Below are 25649 nucleotides of genomic sequence, written 5' to 3'. Positions count from 1 at the left end.
GGCAGGGTCACGTGACGGGTCCCGCCTCCGTGACGTCAGCGGTCACATGATCGGCCGGGGCCGTCGCCAGAGCGCCCCGAGCGCGGAGCCGCCGCCGCCCCGCGCCCGCCCTCGCTCCGAGCCCGCTCCCACCGCGCCCGTCCCTGCACCCCGACATGGCCCGGGGGCTGCTGGCGGCGGCCGCCCTGCTCGGTAAGGGGGGGGACGCGGGCGGCCTGTGCGATCGGCGGGGTGGCGGGGGCGGGTCGCCGCGGCCTGAGGGGGCCCCGGGGCCGGCGGCGCTGGACGCGGCACCTGTAACCGGAGACTCGGGCGCTCCCGCCTGCTGTCGGCCTGCCCGGGTGCTGACTGAGCCGCGTGGGCTCAGGGCTCTTGGGGGCCATCCCCCGCGCCGGGCCCCTGTGGCGCTCGGGAGCCTCCGAGGGCGATGAGGGATGGGAGGCGGCGGCGGCCGCGTTGGGGCCCGGGAACGCCGGGCTGGGCACCTGCGCTGGGTGCCGGGACTGCGCTCGGGAAGGACCTGGAAACGCGCCTGGAGCACGAGGCACGGAGGCGCGGGGGCACTGATGTCATTGCTGGGAAGCAGCGCTGTTCTATAGGATAGGTAGTGCTCCGGCGCTTAATGGCTTTCCTCCTGCCCTGTCTTGAGTAAAATATGGAACGCGTCTGGAATAGAGAGATTTCAGTGCCGTGATGAGAAGGTTTGTTAGGTCAGTGAGGCTGTTTAACGAGGAAGTGTGTCTTGCTTGTTTTCTGATAACTACCTTGCTTTTGGTTTCTTGTCTTGAAAGCCACATCACACAACGCTAGCAGGTTTCTGAGCTGTGGCTTTGGCAGCAAAGAAAACTTGTTCAGCAGCTAGCCAAAATATTTCCCAAAGAGAGTAGCAGTTGAGAATGCTTATCTGCCATCATTTTTGAGCCGGAACAGTCCCTGTGACTGCTGTAACGCCGCTTTGGTAGTAAATATCGTTATCGCCATTGACCGGACTTCAGTCTCGCTGAGCCCATGAGGTGCCACTCGCAAAGGGCAGCGAGCAGTTCAGATATCCAGCCCTCGTGAGCCAGTGCAGCAAGCACAGTGATTTACAGTGCTCCTGCCTTTTAGGGCTGCTGAAGTGTAGTTGGACTGGTGTCATAGTGGGAGTTACTTGAATAGATTGTTTGATACAGTTATGGCTTAAATGAAGAACTCTGTTATGGTTTGCTTTCAAATCAGCTTTTGCGATTTTAATGTGGTGCCACAGTTAATACTTTTGGCCATTGCAGTAGTCTTCCTCTGCTTAATTGGCAGTTCAAAACATCATTTGGTGCACCATCTTTGTTGCTTTCTGGCATGTGAGATGTGTTAGGTTTCTGCAACAGAGGCAACAGATTAGTTTGTTTTACCACAGATTTATTTATTTTTGGGTTTTTTTAAATTTTATTTACCGATAGTCAGGACTTTGTACCAGTGTCTAGTAGCTTGGTAGCTGGGTGTTTCTGCATAACTTTATACTACAATGTTGGGGGAAGATCTTGTGGTGCAGATAAAGACCCCTTTCTTTCTAGAGTGTGGGGTTTGGGTTGTGGGTAAGGGGAGAAGAATAAGAGAGAAAGATAATATATGAGCTGAAGTCTTCAGATATTTTAGCTCATTTGCAGCCTTTTAATCATCTGAGTTAACACTGGTTATGGTAAGGTCGTGATCACAGGAGACTGAAAGATTATTATGGGTGGGGCAGATGTGAAAACTTGTTTGGTGATGCCTTGACTTCAGGACAGCAGAATTTTTTTCCCCACATGAACACCTCACCATACCTCACATAGTGTTTCAGTTTTCTCTTTAGATTGAGCAGCAAGCACTAAGCTGAATGTTCCATGTGTCAGCATTGAGCATTTTGTAATCAATTTCCTCACTACCATCACATATACATATGGAATTAAGAAAACATTTAGGTAGCATATGGTACAAGCAGGGAAAGGGGGCTGTGGGAAATGGAAGTACCTCCCCTAAACCGAGCTGCTGCTTTTTGAAAGCCTGAGTAAGATGGTGCTCGTCTGTTGTGGAGCACGATGAGTCAGTTGGGTTGTGTGCCAAAGCCAGCAGAGCTGCTCCTGCTCTCTGAGATCTGGAGCACCCGTACATTGTTTCATCACTGAAACACAGACACATCACAGAACACTTTCCTCTAGATTTAAGGTTAGAATCAGACATGTGTAGTGAATAAGTAATGAAGTGTTTGAGAATTGCAGAAGGGAAAATTAGTTTTTCAAACTAGTGTGATGACATTTCAGAGTCGCTGACGTATAATCCACATGTTTCTATTGTGCAACTCTAGTCCAAAGAGGAATTTCAAACCTTACTACCCATGCAGAGATAGTTGAGAAACTTGATAATAAATTCCAGCCAGTGAGAAATCTGGTGCAGAATTGGGTTTTTTTCGGGTTTGGCATTATTGGGTGTTTGCAACTGAGACCAGCATAACTTGGTTTTCACAAAATCTAACTGCTTTAATGTTGAGCAACTTTAGAAATATTGTTTTACCAAGTGCTGTCCTTGACACAGTGTTTGCTTGATAGCTGCTTGGAGTGTATGGACAGAGTCTCTAAGGATCTGAATTAGCGTGCCAGTTGTCATGTGATAGGTTACTTGGCAGATGACAGAGTGAGGAATTGCCTCTAAGTACAGAGGAACCTGACTCAAAGATTGATACCCTGTTGCAACATTAACTGCTGTTATCTCTGATAAGCCTTTGTAGGACTCCAAGATAAAAGTTTATTTCTAGCAAAAGGCACACCTTGCTTTTGCTTGTTTCAGCTTCCACAGTTTGTCTTTGCTCTCAAGTCAGCCGTGATTGTTTGGAAATTCCTTGAGAAAGCTTGGTGCTGAAATGGATTTCTTGGTATGTGCTCTCTTAAGCTTGGCAGAAGACACTTTTGGGCATGTAAGTGGTGGGAATTACAACAGCCATTTGAACAATCCCTTGCATTATCTTGATTCTATATTACATACTTTTAAATGTACCTTATGTTTTGGTAAATCAGGATTCCACAGTTTTTGGGCATCTGACTTCAAGATGGACTGGTGTCCCTTTCAGTTTCAGTATAACAGTTTCTAAACCTCCTCTGTCCCTTGACAGCACCACTGACTATCAGTACTACTTTTTCTACTGTTAATTTCAAATGTGAGAGTCTTAGGTGCACCCTGGCATTAAGAGTACACAGTTTAATTGGGCTTCAGCTCTGCAGTGGGTACTTGTTCCTTTCCCAGTGTTTAGCCTTGAGCACAGTAGTTCACAGTTAATACGTTTGGTTTGCTTATATTAAACTTCTGATAGCATCTGTTTTCTTAACAAGAATTCACTCTGTATGATATGGGAACACCTGTATTCTTACTTTCCTTGGCAGGGTTAAGATCTACTCTGTAGGACTGGAGAGTGGCTTTACTCAGGCAGTTAGTTTATTTCCAATATCTTCTCCTCTGGGGAAGCTTTCTCTTTAAATTGTCACACAGTGCTCCTTTCTTCAAAACATTGTTTGGGGCTGGCAGCTGCCTTGAAGAATGTGTGTTAGTTGTGTGGTGTGATACAGCAGCACTACCCAGAGCCAGTGCAAAATGGACTTGTGTGAATGCTGAAAAGGGTCTGGCCAGGGGAGTTCAGCTCTCCCAATGCACTCATGCAATCACTTGCTGTAGAGCTATCCCAGGACTTCCTTCCTTTAGATAGGAAGCCATAAAGAAGTTTCACGTGACTAAACTTGAGAGAGTTGTGCAATTCTCTGGTCAAATGGCAAGTGTATGGCTGTTAGATTGCTTTTCCTTTCTAATGCTTTTGTGCTTGTGTAATTTGGTTTATAAGGACAGGAATTATTCATCTCCAAACTGAAATGGAAAAACAAAATGTTTGCTGACTTAATTGAAATCAACAATATCAAAACCATAATCTGAGGTGACATGAATTTGTCTCTTGGTTGGCAAGGATGCATATTCTGGGCAGAATCAGGAACTTGGTGTAATCAGGTGCTGCACCTGCTCAAGTGCAGCAAGTTCTCTTATCTCTGAATTAAGCTCTGTTCTCCCTTTCCCCACCACTGTGTGGGTATTCAAGTGAATCCAGCCTTGTCTTTTCCTGCCAGCTTTCCAGGCAGCCAGCATTCAGTCTCGTGTGTCTGTTGGTGAAAGGTAAGTATAACTCATCATTTCATGGAGACCACCTTGCCTCTTGCAAAGTGTTTTGTATGTCAAGCCTGTCACGGGATTTTCCTGCTCTCAGTTGTTTCTGTCTTTCTGTATTATCCCAAGGTGGCACAGGTTATCCTAAGGAAGTGATCTTGACTTGCTCCTCTGATAAAGGACTTGGACCTGGTGTCCCTCTGGGAGTGGTGCGTACATTGGAAGACAGAGCATTGTAGGAGAGTGTAACTCTTTGGGGGTTTTTCCATTCTATTCTCTGGCATAGATTTAGGAGTTAAAAGTGGTGACTGAAATTACCACTGTTCACAGAATGGCACTGAGATGACAGGATCATTCTGAACCACCAGAATGAGAAAATTACCCGGCAGTTCGGTTAACATGCACAATAGAAAATAAACCTTCTTTAGATAATGACCAACATTTCTTATCTCCTTGGATTAATGTCCCACAGATAGCAGTGTTCACTGTGTTTGTCATCAGAACACCTGGGCAAAGGTGCAAGGCAACACATCAGTGCTGCAGCTCAGGTATGGGATGATTATTCAGGGCTGGCATCCCTTACCCCAGAGTGCTGCTGTGCAGCATTTCCAGGTGGGCTGGAGCTGAGGAGAGTCTGGGGCTGTGACCAGGCTGTGTTTTACTCTGAGCCCCGTCACAGCACATCCCAGGAGCTGGCAGCTCACTGTGCTGCAGCCATGGTTTCCCTCCTGAACCCTGCAGGCAGGCCCATGTACCAGATACCTGTATGGCTTAAAGTGCTGATGATCCAGGATGTGTGCCCAGGTGGATTTGGATGGCTTGCTGCCTTTTCTCCCAAGAGGGAGAGCAATGCTAAAGAAGTTTTTACTTATGCAGGAAACTATAGTAATAAACCGAAACTATAGTAATAAACCCCAGATTATACAGAAGTAGCTTTTGGTTTTTCCTTATTGTCAGTGTTTCATGTTTCTAATAGAAATTGGAGGCAAAGTAAATCATTAACTGTAGTAACTGATGTCCTCTTTGCAAGCAGATGGTGTACACAGTTCCCATTAAATATGCTTGGTTTTCCAGCACACAACAACCATTTGTCTCTCTCCCTTAGCAGGTTTCCATTCTGTGGGAGAGTAAATCATGGGTAGCTGTGTTTGGCTAACAGGATTTCAGTTATAAAAAAGCTGAAACCTGAAAGCATGTGCTAGATTGTTTTGTTAGCTTTGTAGTGTTCAGCTTTAAACAAACAACTTTATGAGGTGGCTTTCTTTAAGATAAATTGTTAGACAATCAAGGAAGTATTTGTTTTGTTTGACTTAGTTATTTTATCTCAGATTGTTAATATACTTTGGGTTTTCTTGAGGTAGGTATGTTAGATAAAGAAGGATGCTGGATTTTATTCAAGCAAGATCTTTAGTTGTTGCTTTAACAGTTACCTTAAGTGTTTTCTTGCACACGACTATTTCTTCATTGCAAAAATGAGGTATGAAGGGAGAGATTGTCTTATGATTTTCAGTTGAAAATATGCTGCTAAAATAAATATTATAAGCAGTCTTTTGTTGGAATTTACTGGAATACAAAGGAAGCATCTGAACAAAGTGAAATTTCTTTGTACATTTTTAGTAATTCCTTTACTAGATATCAATAATGTAGTGCTTCCAGCCAAATGATAATGAACCTAACAAAACTTACTTTTTGCTATTGAAAGGTCTTGGACTGCTTCATTTAAATCTGAAGTACTGCACTTGCTGTACCACGGATAGTTGTCATAGAGGGCTCTGCAGTTTATTAAGAGGAACATTTAAAGCCTAAAGTTAAGAATCTGGAGGTTGTATCAGTTTTTGTGTTTAGCTACAAAGAATGATATTGTTATGAGATGTACAAACAATATTCTCAACTTGTAGATATGCCCTGATAGAATTAAGCAACACATTATGTAACTTATTAGAAATATTCCCAGAATGGATTGATTCAACATCAGTTTGCTTTTCTGTAGTCTTGACATTTTGACTGTAGGCTTGTAGTGTTTGTAGGCTGGTGATGATTCATGCATTAATCACTACTTGACACTGAAACTGCCTTTACAGAACTCAGCAGCTGCTTTGCTGCGAGCTGTTCCTGTGCCTTAAACTGGCTGGAGCCGACAGTAGGCGGGGCCTTCTTTCCTTCAGTGTCTTCATTTGTTCTTCAGCGGTTTTTTCCAATTGTTCTTTGCTCCTATGTCCCATACATTTCACTTGGTTTCCTCTGCATTCCTTGAGGACCTTGGGAGCAGATGGTGCTGCAGCTCAGTTCTGCCTGCTCACCATGCCTGGGAGTGTTGCCGTACTTGCAGTGAAGCAGCTCCCGCCACTCCACCAAGGACACTCAGTGTCTCGTGCTGGATGCGTCTGTCTCATCACTGAAACTGCAAATCCTGCAGCTGCTGAATCGTTCTTAAGGAGGACTGGGCTTTTATAGCATTTGTTCCACACTGATGAAATCAGGATTCATGGAATGATATGACTTTAACCTTACAAAAATCTAGTAGCTATGTAGGTGTTACTATTTAATGTTCATTCATGCCCCTTATTCTTTATTACTTAAACTTGCTGAGGGTGATTTATTAGCTCTTCATTACCAGAATTTGTCTTCCATTTCATGTTTTCTGGTACCTCAGCATTGTCTGTTGTTCTCTCAATCATTTGTAATGGACAGGTCTGTCATGTTTTCATTTAGGCCAACAACATTTTTCTTGTTTTTCAGTCTTTTCTTTCCCCTGCATTTCTTTTAAAATTATTTTTCTTTCATTCTTTTACTCAGTTACTTCATTATTTTTAGCTCTAAAATTGCCAAGATTTTAATAGCTATCAGACAAGGCAGTCTGCATGCACACTGAAGGTTTTCATTCTAGCACGTTTTTCAGTCATAGTGTTAGTTCAAGGGGCAATGGATTCTTATTCCCTGCCTCAACTCTTTTCTATGCTGTGCTAGAAATCTTCAGGAGGGTGTAAGCAGCTTGCTTTGGAGAAAAGCAGTGCTTGCATGAAATGTAAACAAGTTCCAGATGTAAATGCAAATTGAAACTTTCATGTGAATGAGCATGTTTGTGATACTGCTCTGAATTGCAGTAAATAACATTTCTTTGGGAATATGTGCTCCTTAATGAACATTTTATGCTGGACATAAAGGCAAAGGTAGGACAGATTTGATTTGAAATAAGTTTTCTATGCTGTCTGTTCTTAAGCATTTTCTTTCTTCTGTCTATATCTGATTTCAAGTCTGGACTCTCAAAAAAATAGATTAAGTTGAATGGATTCCAGCTTTGCCCTCCTTGGTGCTGGGAGAGGATGTGATGTTGCTAGGGGGAAGGTGACAAGGGAAAATGCTTGCTGGGTGCCAGGGAAATAGTTTCCAATGTGTTCCTGCAACTGATGTGCCTTCTGCTGAAGTCCAGCTGACCAAAGTCCAATTTTTCCTAATAATTGTCTTTGTACAATTGTACACACCATAGTTTTGGAGTGAAAAGTTGTAAGATTTGTTTTTTGAAAACTTCTCAGGGAGGGAAGCTAGCTAATGGGTAATCCCTCATCTGGATCTCTTTGCTGTTATCAGCAGTTGAATGGATTAGCATGTTTGACTCCTTCAAGCTTATTTGCTTGTGATAATGGCTTATGTCTTGCAGCTGTTTTTTTATCAGGTTTTCTGCAAGACTGAAGTTGTTGCAAACGCAAACTGATAAAGTGCTAGCCTGAGGATGGTTCACACATTTTGCAGTGAGGTTCACTTGTGAGGGATGGTGGTGACAAATTGAGAATCTGAAAAATAAAAGATTCTAAAAGAAAGAGCTGGTCAGCTGCAGGAGCGCTGTCAGGTATCCCTTGCCGCAAATGAAGGAGGAGATAACCAGCTTCCAGCTGTTTCCAGCCTGCCCCAGTGTGTCCCCTGTGTGGAGCTTTGTTGGCACTGGTGCCAGTCCATGCTGCCATCAGAAGGGTGGCTGCGTGCTCCCCTTGCTGTGTGTCTTTGTTGTGTCAGTACTTTGGGCAGCTGTACCCAGTGTGCTCTGAGCGGAGAGGCTGCAATGGAACAAGGTCCAGAAAGGCTTTTCTCTGCTTTTCTCAGCAGCTCAGTCTGAGTTTAGCTTAAACCAGTCAGGAAAACATAACCTCACTGTGTGTCACGGTCTTGGGCTCCTCCTCTGAAGTGTGGAGAGTGTGAGGATGGTAAAGAGAAGTTCTCCTGGCAAGGGTAGAATGCTCTATCATGCTATTTTTGGCAGTGCCTTCAAAACATCTGCAGTCCATCCAGGCTTTCTAAATGCTGCATTCAGTGCATGTGCAGCTGAGTGTCCTGGTACAGCAGGAGTGAAGGCTGCATGCTGTGCTCTGGGGGCAGTGTTGGAGGCATGCAGGATCAAGTAAGCTAAGCCAGGTCTGGCTGAAGATGGTGAAATGGTTGCTGTGTGCACAGAGCACTGAAGCTGCCTTGAACACTATGACTGCTGTTTATTGCATGTCTTTCTTATCTCTTAGGAACCAGAATGTCAACAGTTTTGGTTTGGGTGGCTTTGCAGTTTTAGAAATGAGGTGTTTAATTTGCCGTCTGTTTGTTAGTGATGTTGAAGCTAATCTAGAGATTGTAAATGTCCAAGTTTCCAAACTCAAGTCATGCTTAGGTTTTACTCCTGAAATGTACAGTTGTACATATTTGTCTCTTTGGGATTAAAAATGCAAATTTATGTGACACCAGATTAACCACTTGTTATTTTTATCAGGCTTTTTACAGGCTTCCTCTTCATTTGAAGTGAAAGATTCAAGTGGTAAGGTTTGCATAATTGCTGATTTGACAGTAGCCTTCTCAGTGGAATACAGAGTCAGTGGGCAAAAAGAGGTAAGGGCAGTGAGTATCTGACTGCTTCTCATTTATTAGTCTTTTTAGTATTTATAAAATATGTGGTATCTTTGCACATGTGCAGTATTTAAACTTTCTCTGAGTATCTTTGCATGAAAAGCTGCTTCCACAAAGATTTTTATTCTCCCAGTCATGTTGCATCAGCTTTTCTTTATTACTGATGCTTCTTCTAATTAAATGGCAAGGTTGAGACTGCCTGAAAGAAACACAAACAAAACATGTGCAATTACTTTTGTGACTGAAATTCCACACCTGTCTTGTTGATAAAGAAAATGGATTTCCCTGGAACTGTAAAGGCAAAAACATTACGAGTTCTCTTTTGGTAACTTGCTCACACTCACGTGGATTAAATCTGAACTGAAACATAGCTTTTAAACTTTTTAAACTCTGGAAATCTGTGACCTTCTTACTTGGCAAATCTCTAGATTTCAGTGTATCTACAGACTAGTGCAACGCTTACAAATTGTTCAGATTAACAGCAAAAGCTTGTTATTGAAAAACTACAAACTTCCCTCAACAAATATGTTTTGGGGTTTTTTGTATCTTCACTACTGAATAGGAATTGGGAATTATTTATAGTCTTATTGCAGTTTTGTGTTGTTGATTTTTTTCCAGCCATCAGTGTAATACAAGGTAAAAAAAATCCTACTACTTTACCAGTGGTGCACTTGCTCTGTGTGATTTGAACTGAGCCTTATATTGTATAATCCATGTTTTCAGTGGTGCTGATGGTCTGAAATCCTGCTGATACTGGTATATGTGTTCAGAGCTGATTTCTTTCATAACATACTTTTGTCTGTTTCTTTTTGTAAGAAGTAAGCTCAGAACTTCGAAGCAAATGTTGTGTTGGTCTTCAGATACCAATTTCTTCATAATGTGTAATAAACTCAAAGTGTTACAGCCAAGTTACGTAGGATGTACCATTCACTTTTGTTCTTGCTCAGTTGTACTACAAGAAGCAGAGCTTAAATTCTCCCATTTTTCACATGTCCACAGTTTGCCAGATTTGATTTTTGTAGTACAGAAGTACCTGCAAATTCATATTGCTGGTTTAGAAGGAAGAAAAGTCTAAGAGGTGCTGTGAGTACATACTGTTTAGTCCTCCAGTTTCAGAGAGCAAGATTCTCAAACTTCAATGCCATAACATGCAGCTTGCTATATACTAGTGTATAAGTAGACATCTTATATATTAATATCTGCTGTGTATTTGTAACAGTTTCACAAGATATTTAAGAAGCCGTGAGGAAAAGCTTACATGTGTTTTATTTTCTACCCCACAGTTGGTACACTTTTTTCTTCCACAAAATGCTTCAGTAGACTCACAGAGCTCATGTGGTAAAGATAATGCATCTCATCCAGTTCTGGTATTGGATTTTGGAGCAGGACATTCGTTAAGCCTGAATTTCTCAGAATCTGCAGACAAGTACCAAGTTGAAGAGTTAGTTTTCCACTACAATCTGTCAGATGCAACTTTATTCCCAAATTCAAGTACAGGTAAAATAAAAACTTACTGTTGTTACTGCAAAACCCTTCCAGATATAATACTAAGTCCTTTCTTTGAATACTGGTACATACTAATGCAATGTATTTTTTTGCAGTGGGCATGAAGACTGTATCACATAAAAGTGTCATTCAGGCACACATGGGCACAAAATACAGATGCATCAACTCCAAGCACATCAATATGAAGACTGCCAATGTTACTTTTACCAATGTCACTTTGGAAGCCTATCTCACAAATGGCACTTTCAGTGTGAACAGTGAGTATCTTGTAACAGAAAATGAACTTGATGAGCTAATATTTCAAATAATAGGTTATTTCTTTGTAAGTCCTGACTAATCATATTTAAGGTGAGTACTGGATCTAAAACTCTGACAACAGCATCTTTTGAAATGAATGGACTTGCCTCAGGTTTTCTCTGTAGGATGTCAGAGTCTGTGGCTAGGGGACAGTGCCCTGGGTTCCCATGGGTATTGTGCTGGGCTCTTCATGAGTATGGGTGTTTAACACATGCTGCAGTAGATTGAGTGGGCACAGGGCCAAAATCCTAGTTTAAGAAGTATCTGATAATTTCCAAGCATTATGGCCTCTACCAGAGTAATTTGAACTAGTTACTCTGTGCTCTGGGGAAAATTAGTGAAATAACGGCAGACAGTAGAGAATTGGTCTGTAGAGAGCAGAAACATACATCTTCCTACAGGAGGTTTTATGTCAGCTGTAAAAGTCAGGTTTTTCTCCTTCAGAGACAACCACTAAGGTTTTTATCCTGATTTTTTTTGTATTGAAAAGTAGTGTGGAATTTTATTTCAAACTATTAAAGGCCAATTGCTTCCTGGTGTGTTTATGTCCTTTGCTTTTGTGGCAGCAGTCTTCAGACACAAAAGAGCTGTATAAACTGATTACCCATACTGTCTTAAGGAGTGATAAGTCTTTGCCCTGCTTTTAGAATCTTCATTTTCCCTGGGATGTAGAACTTTCCTTCAGCTGTTCATCCCATTTATGTACCTGCTGAGTTGAAACTAATATTAAAAATTAGGGTAGCCAGTGCTAGCATGGAATGGTTACAATGAACAAGTGCCTTCTACTGGAGTATCTCCACCTTGTCCCATTTCTGTGAAAAATGCCTTACCTGATGCATGGTAATAGTGGCATTGACTTCTTTTATGGCTGCTTCACATGACTGGCTCAGATTTGTATGTATCATTCCCTTGATCAAACTTTTCCATTCAGTGAACTAGTTTGCAGTAAAGATGTGTACCTACATTTATGCTTAAAAAAACCCACACCAAACCCTGGTTTCTATTTCTGGAGTCTTCAGAACTATTTTTTTTTTAATTATGGAACTTTGATCTGATTGTTTTAGCAGTTAAGTATGATAAGTGATTGTTTATCAGCAGGTTTAACATAAGATATGATACTGGGAAAAGCTGATTTTTGCTTCTACAAAACTTCAGTGAAATCTCCCTACTGTGTAATACTTTTCTTTTTAAGACATTAAGATCTTCTTGTATATAATCCTCTGGTTCCATTCTTGTAGGCTTGTGCCTTCCCCTGTCCCTTAGGCAGCTCGTTATTGATAAACTTCAGATCTGGAATTTTTCCTTAATGTTTTTCTGTTCTCTGCAAATCTTTAATGAAAGGATATTTCTGCGGGTGATTGGTACAAGGCTCACTGAAGGGAAGAAGGATCAATATTCAGTGCATCTGCATAACTGGAAATTGTGACTCTGTCAGTGTACTAGAAGTTAGTGACTGAGGGGATGGTAGTGGTTATCTGCAGCTCTGAAAGGACACTTCCTTTTCCTCTGTGTTGGTAGTTTTGCCAGCTGCTTTCCTCTAACTGTCAATAAAAGACATAAGGATTTGTCTCATCTTTTGTTCTGTCCTGAAGAGCTACTAGAAACTGCTCTAAATCAGTTCAGTAAAAATAATGTATCAAAACTCCAACTAGGCCAGACTTCCACTCAATGTGATTTTGTTGTTTCCATCCCTGCCAAGTTAAAGAAGAGCCTCTGTGTGTTGAGGTCTTGCAGATAGAGGGTAGTTCTCCTTTGAAGTGCCCAGAAAGATGCTTTTTGGTTTGTTAGAAAATGATTTTGGGATCAGACCAGTATCAGTCTATAAAATACAGGATTACTCCTTCTTCATCCACCTTCATTCTGCTCTTGGACTTTCCAGGAGTGGAGTAGAAATAGGAAAGCATGCTATGTTGGAGTGTGTGTGACTTCAGAGGGTGTGATTAGAGTTCTTCTGTCTGAGCCATAATCAAAAATTGAGCTGCTTAAACTGTTTAAGGCTATTTATTAGTTGTCTTGTATCCGTGAAATATGTATGCATTAAATTTTAGAAGTAGGCCCTTTGAGTGAGAGTTGATTGTTGCTGCAGTTGCTGTTGTCCTTAAAAAGTTGCAAGTTGTTATCCCTGGCATGTGGAGATGACCTTGGCTTGGAACATGGAAGTCTCTACTTGAGTAATGTCTTTGTTATGACCTTTGATTTTGGCTTAGATGTTCAATGCAGGAACCTTCTTGGCTCCCAGATCAAGTTAAGATCTTGCTGCCACATGTTTCCAACTAGTCTGGCAAATAAATCAGAGTCACTGTTCCCTTGGAAGTTGCTGCTGGACTGGATGAAAAGAGAAAGTGAACTTGCACACCTTCACAGCCTTGTTAACCCCGTGGAGGGTGACTCCTTATGCAGGACTGAAGGGAGGATGGATGTGAGAGGATACAGCAGAAAACTTGGCATCAGAAGCAGTCTTAGAATCCCCCCCTAAGGACAGAAGAGCCAGAGCAATATATTAAGGCTACTCTGGTTATTGCCAGAATAATGAGAGTGAGGGGAAGGAGAACACATCTGGGAGACCACTTTGAACAGTGAGCAGGACTCTTCCTCTGCTTCTCCCACACAAGTGCCCAGAGTGTGTGATAGGGATCCCAGCCTGGCTGTGAACAGACAGCAGGAACACTGGAACAGCAGGAATGCTGGGTCTGTCAGATTTACCCTGACCTGATGGCAAAGAGAAATGATGGATGTGAATGAAAGTGGATGTGGTCCCCATGAATTTCAGTAAATTACCAGCAGAGGTGTAATTTCCTCATGCCATGCTTTAAAAGGGTGTCAGACTTTGCAACAAGACTTTAGGTAATGCTTTACTGTTGTGTTTCTGAGCTTTTATTATGTTCTGTTAGGAAAAAAGCTACTTGAAATTGTGTTGTCTTTCCCTCGAGGATTAAGAAGGTGGATCATCCACAGCTTCATTTTGTTTGGTAATGAGTGTTTTCCTTTCTCTGCAGAGACAGAATGTGCTGAAGATATGGTCTCTACTACTACTATGGCACCTACAACTCCTAAACAGACTACTGGCCAGGTTCCAACAGCTGGCCCAACACCAACATCATCACCCCCAAATCCCACAGTTGGTAAATACAATGTGACTGGTCCAAATGGAACCTGTGTACTGGCCTACATGGGCTTACAGCTTAATGTCACCTATCCAAAGAAAAATGAAAAGGTACATTTTGATTTTTGTTTCTTCAAAACCTTCCGATTTCTTCTTTGGGGAAGAGTTGGTAAATTATTATAAGCTAACCTTTTTCTTTTAGAAGCCCAGGTGTTTGTGTTCATCTATCATTGTCCTCTATTTGAATTGCTTAACCTGCTCTGGACTAGTGACATTCCAAACACTTGTACTGAAAGTGGTTCTTAAGGATTATTCCATTCACTAAAAGCAGCATTAAACTGGTCTGTTGAATCCAGGAAGTGTATATATGGTCATTTAAGAGAAGTAGTAAAAATTACCAAGATATGACTAGGGGAATCCTGTTATCAAAGTTGCAATCAAAACAAGATTTTTAAACTGTTAAATACAGAAATTTGGCCAGAGGTATAGAAAGAATGAATGACTAGTAGAAGGGAAAATTACTACTGTAAAACTGAACAGGCTTCTGACTTAATTACCTTCCAGCCAGCACTGAAGACATTTGGGTTTGACTTTGATGCTTAAAAGCTACATAACATCTGATTTTAATAATATTTTTAAAAAGAGAGAAAAAATACAAGGTATATGTAAGATCCAGCCCTTGCACAAATTCTTTCCCTCCACTGTTGGTGCAGAGCCTGGCTTGCCAGCCCTATGGACAAACCCAGAGTCCTAAAAGGAAACAGTGCTACTGCATTTATTTATGATGTTGATGACTGAAAGGTAAAATCATGATCACTTATAGGTGGTGTGTGGCTGTACAGTGGCTTGTTGTGATGGTAACTGTGTTCTAGCCACCTTAATTGTGTGAAATTCCCTGATTCTGGTGTTCTGCTTCTGATGGAAGAGCTGATTTCTTGTGTAATGACCAGTGAGGAGGTGACAGGTAGGTTTTCTGGTCACATGAGGATCAGCTAAGAGCTACTGAAAGGGTTTCTATTTAATTGTTTGGCAAGTGGCATTTAACCCACAGCCTTCTGCAGATGCAAGACAGTATAAAATCATGAACCATGGACAAAAGTAAAACATTTTGAACTGAAATGACATGCAAGATGATTTGCTGACAGGTGGTCCCCTTAATTGCTTCTACCTTATGTCAAAGCAATATTTTATAGCATCTTGCCCTCTGTGTGGAGTGGTTGTTCTTGTTTTTTCTTATGCCACAAGGACCCAAGCAGTTTGTGTGGAGAAAGCAGTTGGGTTCTTGCCTGCAGCCAGTCAGGGCTGCAGAAAGCTTTGTTGGATGTGCCCTTTGTTAGCTGTGTGTCAGCCTGGTAGCTCAGGTGCAGCCTGCACAGGTCTGCCCTGGGGTCTGGAGCACAGGGCAAACGCAACTGTGGGCACCAGACACAAGGCAGCCACACCTCAGCTGAGTGCAAGGTGTTGTGCTCAGTCCCCTCAAGTGTCATAATTGCTCCTCTTCTCTCACAGATGGCTTTGGAGTTGCTGAATTTCATACCACAGAATACAACTTCTTCTGGGAGATGTGACAATACATCTGCCTTGTTGAACCTGACTTTTGAGAAAACGAGGGTTATCTTCCAGTTTGCCTTGGTAAGAATCTCTGCAACAACGGTCTGCAGCACTTTCCATGTGGGAAAAGTAACTGGGGCAAGGGCAAGAGGAAAAAAGACAGATACAAGGAGAATAACTAGTTCTTTGGTTTTAATACTAGGATTCAGTGGGTTTTATGCATGGTTACCATTGTGTGAAAAGAATGTGTTTGTGTATATATGCACACGTACACAGAAAAGTATTTTGTTTGGAGTGGGAACTTCCTTGAAGATTGTGTTGCTTACTCTTTAAGGCTTCTTGCTGAAACTGGGAGCAGCCTGTGACAAGTGGGCATCTAATCTAATTTTAAGCCTGGAGCTGGGTTTAAGTTCTCATTAATATTCTGTGCCCAAAGGCCAAGTGTGCTTGTCTTCTGGTCTCCTGTGATGGTTGGGAATGCTGTTTCCCACAGCCCTGCCCCAGGTGCTGTATTGAGCTGCATACCTTTGAGGACTGAATCCACTGTTTGTCAGAGCTTCATGCTCCTTTTTATGCTGATCACGTTGAGCTGTTGCTATTAAATGACCCCACAGCTCACTGCAAGTAGGCTGCTTAAGCAATGGGTGGGACTATGCCTGCAGTGTGGAATTCAACAGTTTGGGGCTGTCAAGGCCTCCTTTCTCTGGCTCTTTGCCCTCTCACAAAATAATCTTCCTTAAGGTGCATACTTTTTGTAGCTTTTCTCTACTAAAGTCCAACTAAACATCTCCTCTGGATGCTAATCCCATTTGTGGTCTACATTTTAAAAACCTTTCTGAAAATGCATGCAGATTGGAACCTGAACAGCTTATTTTGTACATCATCATCCTAAATGACTACTGATTTGTTGGTTTTTGTGTTTTTTTTAAGAATGCAAGTGCTGAAAAATTCTTCCTGCAAGGTGTGAGTGTAAGCACAACCCTGCCTTCTGAAGCAAAAAGTAAGGACTTCTAAAAAAATCTTCTCTCTGTGACTACTTCTTTAAATGTTAAGGGTAGCCTGCATTAAATAATGTATGAGAAATGTTGGGGATGAATGTATCAAATTGTGGTTCTATGAGCTTATAGCTCCTGCTCTTCAGATTTATATAATTGATTGAGTTTCTCTTAATAAGATATTAATAAGAGTTTCTCTTACACAGATCCAAAATTTGAAGCATCAAACAACAGTATGAGTGAGCTGAGGGCTTCAGTAGGGAACTCCTACAAGTGCAGCTCTGAGGAGAATCTGCAGGTCTCGGACCAAGCCCTTCTCAATGTGTTCAATGTTCAGGTCCAGATTTTCAAGATTGATGGAGACAAATTTGGGCCAGGTAAGAGGTTTGCATTTGGCAGCCCCTGTCAAATATCCAAGATTTGTGAAGTATACTTGGATATAAATACAACATTCTGTAGTCAAATGTCAGCTTGTGGGTGCTATGCTTAGCCTCTGCATGCCCCACTACAGATGATGTGGGGGCTGATTAAGATGTCCAAGTTGAGGCTAGTGGGAGAAGTATGTAAAAAGCTGGGAAACAACTTGGACTTGTTCCTGATGGTCCAGAGAAGAGTTAAGGAAGGGTGCTACCTTTCCCTCCAAACTGTGTGCAGACAGTTGTGTGAAAGGGGCAAACCTGTCCCTTGTGACTATGATGAAAGCAAAATAACTGTGGGAAGGGTCATGTGGATATTTATGATGGCTAAATTTGTGTATAACTAACAGCTCTTGAGGAGGAAACAATCAGTATAATCTCCATATTGTGTATACAACTGGTGCTGGAAAGACTTCATCCTGAATGATCATAGTTAGGGGACCTGGCTTCCTTTTCACTGTTGACAAGCTAGCTGAGCCAGTTTTATTGACATGCTGAGAGCAGAATGCTGAAGTTCTGCATGTAGCCTTCTGTTGGTGCACTAGTACCTAACGTGGATCTTTTTCTTTCTCTTTAGTGGAAGAATGTCAATTGGATGAAAATAACATGCTGATCCCTATAATAGTTGGTGCAGCCCTTGCTGGTCTTGTTCTAATTGTCTTGATTGCTTACCTGATTGGCAGAAAGAGGAGCCATGCTGGATATCAAACAATTTAATTACTTGCACTAAAATCCAGCATAGATGAAAAGCAATTGCAAGAGGCTGGGGAAAAAAAATCCCCCGACATTTCCCCTGAACTGGTTGAAATTGTAAGGTAACATCTTTTCTTGCAAGTTGCTTCTTTAAAGTCTGCTTTATTAAATGTGAAATCATCTTGCAGCATTAACTATGCACAAAAATAACTTCTGAAGATTCTGGTGTTTAATTTTGCTAACTAGTTTTAATATTTACCCACTTAGAAACAAGCTAAAAGTTTTTAAGGGTGCTTTTTTGGAATTGGCTAAGATTATGTCAGCTACAGATTCCAGAGAGGGATGTTGCTAACTCTGACTCAATTTCAGAACTCTTAACAAAGGGAAAAGGTTCATTATTTGCACCGCTGCCATTGAGCGATGATGTTAAATATACTGATGATGCATTTGAAAAAATTTTAGTAACAACTGACAAAATTGAAATCTAAAACCTGAACTTCACCTTGTCTCTTAGGTGTGTATTTTTTACTAAGCTTTAAACTCAATGCCTGGCACATGCAGGGTGTGAAAGACACAATACTCAAACCTTACAGGAGCTCTTTATGATTGGACAACTCCCCTGTTTGATATTTTTGATGCTCTGCCAGCTTGTTAGGAGCTGGTACTTTTTTAAAATGGGTGTTATTTTTATTTACTTTTTTTTGTAAAGTTATTTCAGTCTGTTCTGTTGGAAGGTTCTGAGAGATCCTGTTACTGCACATGTGTACAATATAGATCTCAATCTGCTGATTCTATTGCTTTAAACTTGGCTGGGGGGTTGTACACTTTAAGGATCAGTTCTTATGTATGCATTGCCTGTAACAATGCTAATAAAGACACTTTTTTTTCTGTATTTCTTAGTATTGCTGATCACTTGAAACTATTTGTTGAGGGCTGAAGTCATGGTTTGGCAATACTTGGGAAGCTTGAGGCAATCATTAGTGTGGAGTTAAACAAGTGCTTAAGTTTTTTCTTTGTGGCACAAAAACCTTAATCTGTGTGTGTGTGTTGGAATCAGGTTCGCTTTGCTCTTTGTGTTTGGAAACAAGGAAAGCTATGTGTTGGTAGCCTGAGACCTGGAGGAGTTAACTCGAAACTGTCCCTTCCTGAGACGTGCTGTACCAGTCTGCCTGCCTGAGCCTCACTTTCTGACAGTGCTGCTAAGGCTCTAAGGACTGTAAATGACATTTCATGTTTGATTCTGAAGTTGGCCTCTTACCACAAAGTAGGAAACTCACATCTGCTGTGTGCTTAGTTATGTGCTGGAAACGAACCTTGGTGTTAAAGGCTCCCTGACTCCCTCCTGCAGGGAGGCTCTGGTATTGGCAGTACCAGCTCTGCAGGGCAGGAACTGCATAGAACACTCCTGACCAAGGGAACATAATGCAGGGCAGCAAGGCTGGCTTTGGACCAATGCCCCATGATTTGAAGGTAACTGGAAGCTGAATTTTCCTAGGAGTGAATAGTGTTTCCCAACACCTGCTGCCATACTAGGAGTATGTTACTGCTGCTGTCCTTATAATTCAGTACTTGAGGAAAAGTGTATGCCTGGTACCATAAAGGATAGGATAGCTCAGAGTCACTGCAGAGTGAGTTGTCCAGAAGAGCAATCCTCTACTTCCTCTGAAAAAGGGGATTTTTTTTTTTTTCTGCTGAGGAATGAAAAAATCTCCATGTGCAAGATAGGGGAAAGCCACGTTGCACCAGGAATGAAGAGAGCTTGGAGTGCTGTTGAAGGTGAGGCTTTCCAAAGTCGTTGTTGCACATGGAACATAAAACCCCACAAAGTGCTCCAGTTGTCTCTCCGTTGCCCAGCTGGAAGGAGATAATTTGGCCACGAGAGGGCTCTGTACGGACAGGAAAGCAATTCCCAGACTCCTGGCCCCAGCAGGGCTGCAAGTGGCCCGGTGCCAATACAGACTTAGGATCCACACCGTGTCTTCCCTGTCAAAGAAGTCTGTTCGTGGATGTCTTTACAAATGTTTCTCCTCAAATTTTAAGGGACACGGGTGTGGGAGAATTGCACTACAGCTGCTCCATCTCACACTGCATAGATCAACTGCTAGTGATGATCACTGATTGCTTTCTTGCCCTGCCCTTTGCTCTATTTGAGTTCCTTAAGTGAGAGCAGTGAGGAAAAAGATGCTTGTATTCCATCCAATGACTGACAGTCAGGACTCAGATCACATAATTTACTCTACATCATGAAACAGGTTCTGACAAATTAAATTAATTTATTTTGTACAAATGGTAATAGTGTCACAGTTAACACAGTAATACATAATTTTTTACATCTGTTTGCTTTTAATATTACAAAATTCCCTGGGATTATTTATTTAAAAGGAGGGTCCTCCTGACATTGATCACATTCTAGTCTGAAGATACCTTAATCCTTAAAAAATAAAAACAACACACCACCAACAAACAGTAACAGAACCACCCGTTCCAGTTATCAAATCTGACATACAGTACAAAGTGTTAACACACTTACTGAAAAGGCAGGAAAAATTGGTCAAGTGTCAATTAATTCATGGAAAACTTAAAGTGTGCTTTAATCAGTGCAAATAGAGGAATGTGTCAATTGCTGTAGTATCTGACCACCTGGTTACATCTGGCATTTATCCCTGAGAAAGCACCTTCTCCCTGCAAGTCTCTCGGAGTTTGTTGATTGTTGCCATGGATAAGCTTCCAGGATCAGCAAATATTTTCTGAGGGCAAAAGAAGAAAATTGTCAGTTAAAATGCTGGCTTTGGACAGCATGCTAGAATTCTCACATAATTCTCTGAGGCGTCAAATCCCTGCTTCCATGCCCACACTGTGAAATTGCTCACTGCTCTTTGGCCTGCCTGTAACAGGGTAACATCTTCATCTACTGGGCTGTAAGCACACAGTAAATCTGCAGCTCATAACAAATGCAGTAAGTTACACAAATAGAAAATTTGAATGTGTGTCCAGTTGGGATTATTTTAGATGGTAAGTGGTAGAAAGTGGAAGATTTAGAACATATTAAACTGTCCTGGGTAATGTGACAAAGCACCAGTGCACTTCTTGTATGGTGCCAGCAGAGGTGGTTCAGGCTCTGGAACACAAAGACACCAGTGTCTTCCTATTGCAAAAAATCAGTTTTAATCCTTCAGGACACACTACCTTTGCTCCTCTTCTCTACCAGGCTTCCCACAGCAGTAATGGATATGGATGTAAGGACTTGGTGGGTGCTGAATGCTAGCACACATCTTCAATTAGTTTTTTTCTTTTGTTTTCACTTGTTGTTTAAGAACAATATATTTGTTCCACTACTTCACCTAGAACTTCTGAGTGAACAAAACTGAAGCAAAGCTCCAGATTTATGCACTTCAAGCTACAGTTAAGGTGTGTGGGCACCTCAGTTCTCTGGAGCTGTTAAATGACAGCTCTAGGGATGAGACTGTAATTGAACCAATTCAGAACAGCTTTCTGGCAAAGAAACCTTCAAACTGAAGACTGAGATTCTCTTCTGGGGGAGGAGGCACAAAGATACCTGCCATCACCTCTACTGCTGCTAATACCTGTACTGCTGATAAAAACCCAACAAATATCCAAGCACAAAAGTTTCAAAGTTACAGAAGTACCTAACCTAAATTGTTTATCTAACTGTCTTCAAAGCCCCATTACTACAATAAATAACAGTTAAAATGCTTTTACTCAGGGTAACTGCAAGAAAAAGGTGATTGATTTTCTAAAAATAGCTGGTGTAAAATTTAACACAATTAAAGGGGGGGGGGAAGTCCTTCAAGGACAAGTGTTAGCATCAGCCTCTGAACAGGTGTTCTTACGGCAATTAACATTTAATAAAATTCTTATCCTAAACTGTTTATGGAATGGAAAAAACCCTCACACATCTTCTTTCTAAATTAAAGCTGTACCTGTGACTTTTCTCTTGCCCCTTTAATTAAAATACTTAAAAGTGTCACTAAGTCAAGCTAATTTTTCTTCTATATGAACAATAATGAAAGTATAAGTGACAGCCTGCTGTGACTGACCTAGGCACAGAGATGTGTCGTGAGCATGAAACACTTTGAGGGGTAAGTGTGACCCTCCAGGATGTGGGTTTGTGCACACTGAGCAAACAATGATAGTGGAGTTGACCAAGTGATTTATGACAGATGTGCTCCTGTTACTTGTTCTGCAGCTACCACCTTTTATGTTTCCATCTTCTGAGATAAGCCCTGAATCTAATGTTTTATCTGATGTGGCAGCCATTGTATTAATAATTTAAAAGAAATTGCTCACTGCAATTTCTTAGCTTGCAGACTGTCATAGCATTTGGACATTGAACTTCATGAGTTTCTGTCTGGAATAAGAACCTGCCAGCACCATCTTGTTCTAAACAGAATTCTGTGTGTTCAGGCACTACAGCCAATTATCAGTGCAAATTTAAAATTCACTTTGTGCTTATTCCACTGTATTTACAGTTCATCTGAAAGTGAACGCACGGGATCAATATCCACAGTTCACTGGAAAAATGCACTAAAATTATCTTCTCATCAGACTTCCTGCCTTAACTGGTATAAAGGGCAAAAAGAATTTTTTCCCCTGTACGACAGATAATGTGGATGGATTTCTATATATGGAATTAGGTAATAACTATTAAATATAATATTTAATTGATAATAATTATTAAATACAAATTATTTAATATATTTATTAGAAAGGTTTTAGTTTCTTATTTAAAAAACAATCCTAACAGCTGGGTTTCTCCTAACTGTATCCATCTTTTGCTCAGTGAAAAACATTTCTAAGTCAGTCTTGGTTTTAATTTGGAATGACTAAAAGCTGAAGAGAATTTACCTGCATGAAGCTGTGACACTCTGTTACAAATGTTCCTTTGGTGATCTGCTTAAATTTATCACAAATGTCAGGGAAATTCGTGGCTTCCAAAATAAAAGCTTGGTTTTGCTTAATCAATGTTAAGGCCACACGGAAGATGATCTTTGACCCTTCATAGAATAAACAATCCCATATTCGGAGCACAGTCTGCAGTAAAGGAGAGAATTCAGATTAACCTTGATTTCCAGTAAGCAATTACTAAAGCAGTACAAATGAAATAATCAGGGGTGTAGTAAGAGAACCTCATGTTACCAGTTACCTCCACTGGAAGGATGTCAATGAACAGGCATATAAACCAGCGTGACACCACTAGGGTCCACATGACTCCGTGTCTTTCCATCAGCTCTGCCACAGCCGGAACTTTCATTTTCACAAGTTCTCCAAGGACTTCTTGATCAGTTTTCAGGCCCAACATTGCAGGACTGTAATAATCTTGGAGAGAAGAAATCAAAATTCAGGAATCTGTGCACATAATCTTTTCATGAAATTGAAGAGAATGTCCTCTGCAGCTGGACATCTAAAGGCACTCTGAGCCTAGGAATCCCAAGGTGAAGTAAATTAACCCCCAGCCCAAAGATCTCTGCACTGTGGTCACAGAGTGCTGCTTTTTCAGCCAGGCTCATCCCTCCACACAAACACTTCATTCATTCCATGCCTACTGAAGTATCTTCTTTCTCTCTGATGTTTTTTGGCAATGCATTCTTCCTTCCCAAGGAAGGATTGTTTAGGTGGTTTTTGACTGCTAGCTTAAACTACAAAAGTTTAAATAGTTCAGTATTACCACCACCTCCTTCCTGTGTGGGGGGCTGCACAACTCCCAGTCCACATGACACCCAGGGAGGTAACAGAAAACCCAAACCACCACAATAACCTGTAGCCTTTAGACCAGGTCCAGTCAAACTAGAAATGCAAACTCCCCAGAGCATCAGCTGTGCAGAGATGCTGGATACTCCCCATCTTCCTAGGAGTGACCTAGCCATTAAGGTAGGAGTTTTCCTCTCCTTTCTCTGAACCAAGAAAATCCCACTTTTGATTGAATAATTCTGAGAAGAAGTTTACAGATTGCTCAGGCAACATCTCTCCCTACTTAATTTACCCGCAAGACAGGGACTGAAATAAGACCTACATTCCTGCACTTGGGGTCACTGCAGTAACTGGTAAATCCACAATTAAGAACAACAGAGCACTCTGGCTGTCAGTCCACAGCCTGTCAGAGTAAGCGATTTCATTACCACGGTGCAGGCAGAATAACAAGCACCTCAGCTCTATAAATGAGTAGCTTTGGGTACATTTAAGGAAAGAAAAAGATGTTGCAATTCATAAGTATTCAAATGCCCCAGTATGACACAAGAATTACACAGATGTTTAAGAAAATCATATTTTGGGTTTATATGTTGACAGAAACATTTGATCTGGATTTGGCTGCTCCAGTCCTGGGAAGCAACTTTTGATAGTTCATGAGCACTTTGCTGACAAGACCTATGTTGTGTTAGCCTTTGTTTATGGAAAGAAACCAGGGGTAACACAAGTGCTTTTCTATGCCTTCCCTTCCTTCACTGATTCTGGAAAGCTGCAATTCAGGTTTCTCTGTCTTAACTGGATTCTACCAATGGCCCCAGACACACAGCACAGGCCAATTGTTCATATAAAGGTTGAAGGAATCAGAGCAAAGTCTATTTGACTGAAATAACTCTAACAAAACCTCCCAGTGCCACAGGTAAGTTTAAAAATACATCCAAACTATGCAGTACATCTATAACCACTTAACTTTCTGTAATTTCACAAGAGCTGTTTAATATTCCACTCTTTCCTGTGCCAATGGTTTACCTGAACAGACCTCCCACCCCATGAGTTATTTGCTCTACATTTGTTCTGTCCAAACTGGAACATCTACAGGAGTTTTTAATGGTACTACAGAGCATCACATTCAATCTTTAGGAGCCTAGCTTTCTGTCTGAGTTCTCCCTGAAGACTGAGATGTAAAACTCCTCTACAGACCTAACAGTCACTGCCACTCAAAAAATTATTTAACAATCTACCTTTCAATTGCTTGCAGGGAAAGCTCCAACAGCTTAAACACAGAAAATCCCATGGAAAAGTGTACTGAAAACACACCATGACCACAGCACCAACACAAAATCCTCTCTTTCTGCATATGTTGTATTAGTGCTGTGCTCATTTTGAACTGGAATGCAGTAACAGTAACATTAATTGGCTGAGTACATATTTTTTAACGCTTTTTTATTTTTAATTTTTTTATTTTTTCACTTGCTGCTTTCATGCAAGTGAAATCTAATCACATCTCAAATAACAAGTAGCAGAACAAGCCCTTTCCCCTTCCTATCCTTCCTCCTCTCATACATCCACAAACCATTTTTTCCTCTATCTGTGCTCCTGAAACGTGTGATACTGAAATCTGCAAGTTACCACTGGCAAATGTCCTCAGGAGGAAGGCCAGCAGCCCACTCGCTCTGCTGCCATCATCTGATATGCTGAAAGCAACAGCAGCTGCTATTTTTAATCTGTACAGCAAAGTAAATGTCACGCTCTCAGGAACACAACTGGACACACATCCAGCTCTGAGAGCTGGGAAGCAAAAAGTTAACAGACAGATGATGTGGATACTTCACAAATTACTGAAGCAGCCCGGAAGCTTTGGTGTAAATTAAACTTTCATTCAAGTCTGTTAGACTGTACTGCTGGAGAGGAAGAAAAAAGGAGCTATTCATCTATCTGGGGCAGCCCCCTGCTGTTCCTCGTGGAGCAGGAGCAGCTCCCATGTGCCCTGGGACACAGCACGGCAATGTTCAGCCCAGCCCTGCTGCAGAACCAATGGGAGGAGTGATTAACGATTTATGCAAATGCCAATAACTGAGCAGCAGGGGTTTTCAGGATATTAGCTGCCAGTCCACAACAGAAGTTAGGTTAAAAGAATCTGCACTCAAGACACATTTACATGTAATTGCTGTATGTCAATTATAGTTCATGCAGGTATTAATTATAATTATTACACATAATTAATATGTAATTACAATTTTCTATTTATTTTTCCTGTACATATACTTTTATACATAAATGTATATATATAAGATTAGCACCTCAAATTAGGAAAGCCACGTTTTGGAAATCCTTCAGAAACATTCC

The 25649-nt window shown here is 41.4% G+C and overlaps 2 protein-coding genes across 3 annotated transcripts in view; one reads left to right on the top strand and one right to left on the bottom strand.

Moving 5' to 3' along the window:
- Window positions 1–15: 15 nt before the first annotated feature.
- LAMP1 (lysosomal associated membrane protein 1) lies at window positions 16–18492 on the top strand. The gene is made up of 9 exons (XM_074535917.1): window positions 16–192; window positions 8906–9021; window positions 10323–10536; window positions 10641–10802; window positions 13839–14056; window positions 15455–15577; window positions 16427–16496; window positions 16698–16868; window positions 17485–18492. The coding sequence occupies exons 1-9, from the start codon at window positions 156–158 to the stop codon at window positions 17622–17624; spliced, it is 1251 nt and encodes a 416-aa protein (XP_074392018.1). The 5' UTR covers window positions 16–155; the 3' UTR covers window positions 17625–18492.
- Window positions 18493–18552: 60 nt separating this feature from the next.
- Window positions 18553–25649, bottom strand: part of GRTP1 (growth hormone regulated TBC protein 1) — a 35653-nt gene continuing 28556 nt past the window's right edge. For both annotated transcript variants that reach the window (XM_074535922.1, XM_074535921.1), the window contains 3 exons: window positions 22765–22937; window positions 22467–22652; window positions 18553–20347 (listed from right to left, as the gene is read on the bottom strand). In XM_074535922.1, coding sequence (XP_074392023.1) covers window positions 20258–20347; window positions 22467–22652; window positions 22765–22937 — 449 coding nt within the window. In that variant the 3' untranslated portion in view covers window positions 18553–20257. The remainder of the gene's footprint in view (window positions 20348–22466; window positions 22653–22764; window positions 22938–25649) is intronic.

Source organism: Zonotrichia albicollis, chromosome 2 (genome assembly GCF_047830755.1).
Source record: "Zonotrichia albicollis isolate bZonAlb1 chromosome 2, bZonAlb1.hap1, whole genome shotgun sequence".
Taxonomy (NCBI): domain Eukaryota; kingdom Metazoa; phylum Chordata; class Aves; order Passeriformes; family Passerellidae; genus Zonotrichia; species Zonotrichia albicollis.
Note: the sequence above shows the minus strand (reverse complement) of the source record. Positions and strands in the feature narration are given on the sequence as shown.

What these genes read in the sequence shown, in the direction of transcription:
- LAMP1 (XM_074535917.1), top strand. Translation starts at nt 156, where the DNA reads ATGGCCCGGGGGCTGCTGGCGGCGGCCGCCCTGCTCG. An exon ending in ATCCAAAGAAAAATGAAAAG is followed by an intron (nt 14,057 to 15,454) that starts GTACATTTTGAT and finishes CTTCTCTCACAG; the next exon opens with ATGGCTTTGGAGTTGCTGAA. An exon ending in TGGAGACAAATTTGGGCCAG is followed by an intron (nt 16,869 to 17,484) that starts GTAAGAGGTTTG and finishes CTTTCTCTTTAG; the next exon opens with TGGAAGAATGTCAATTGGAT.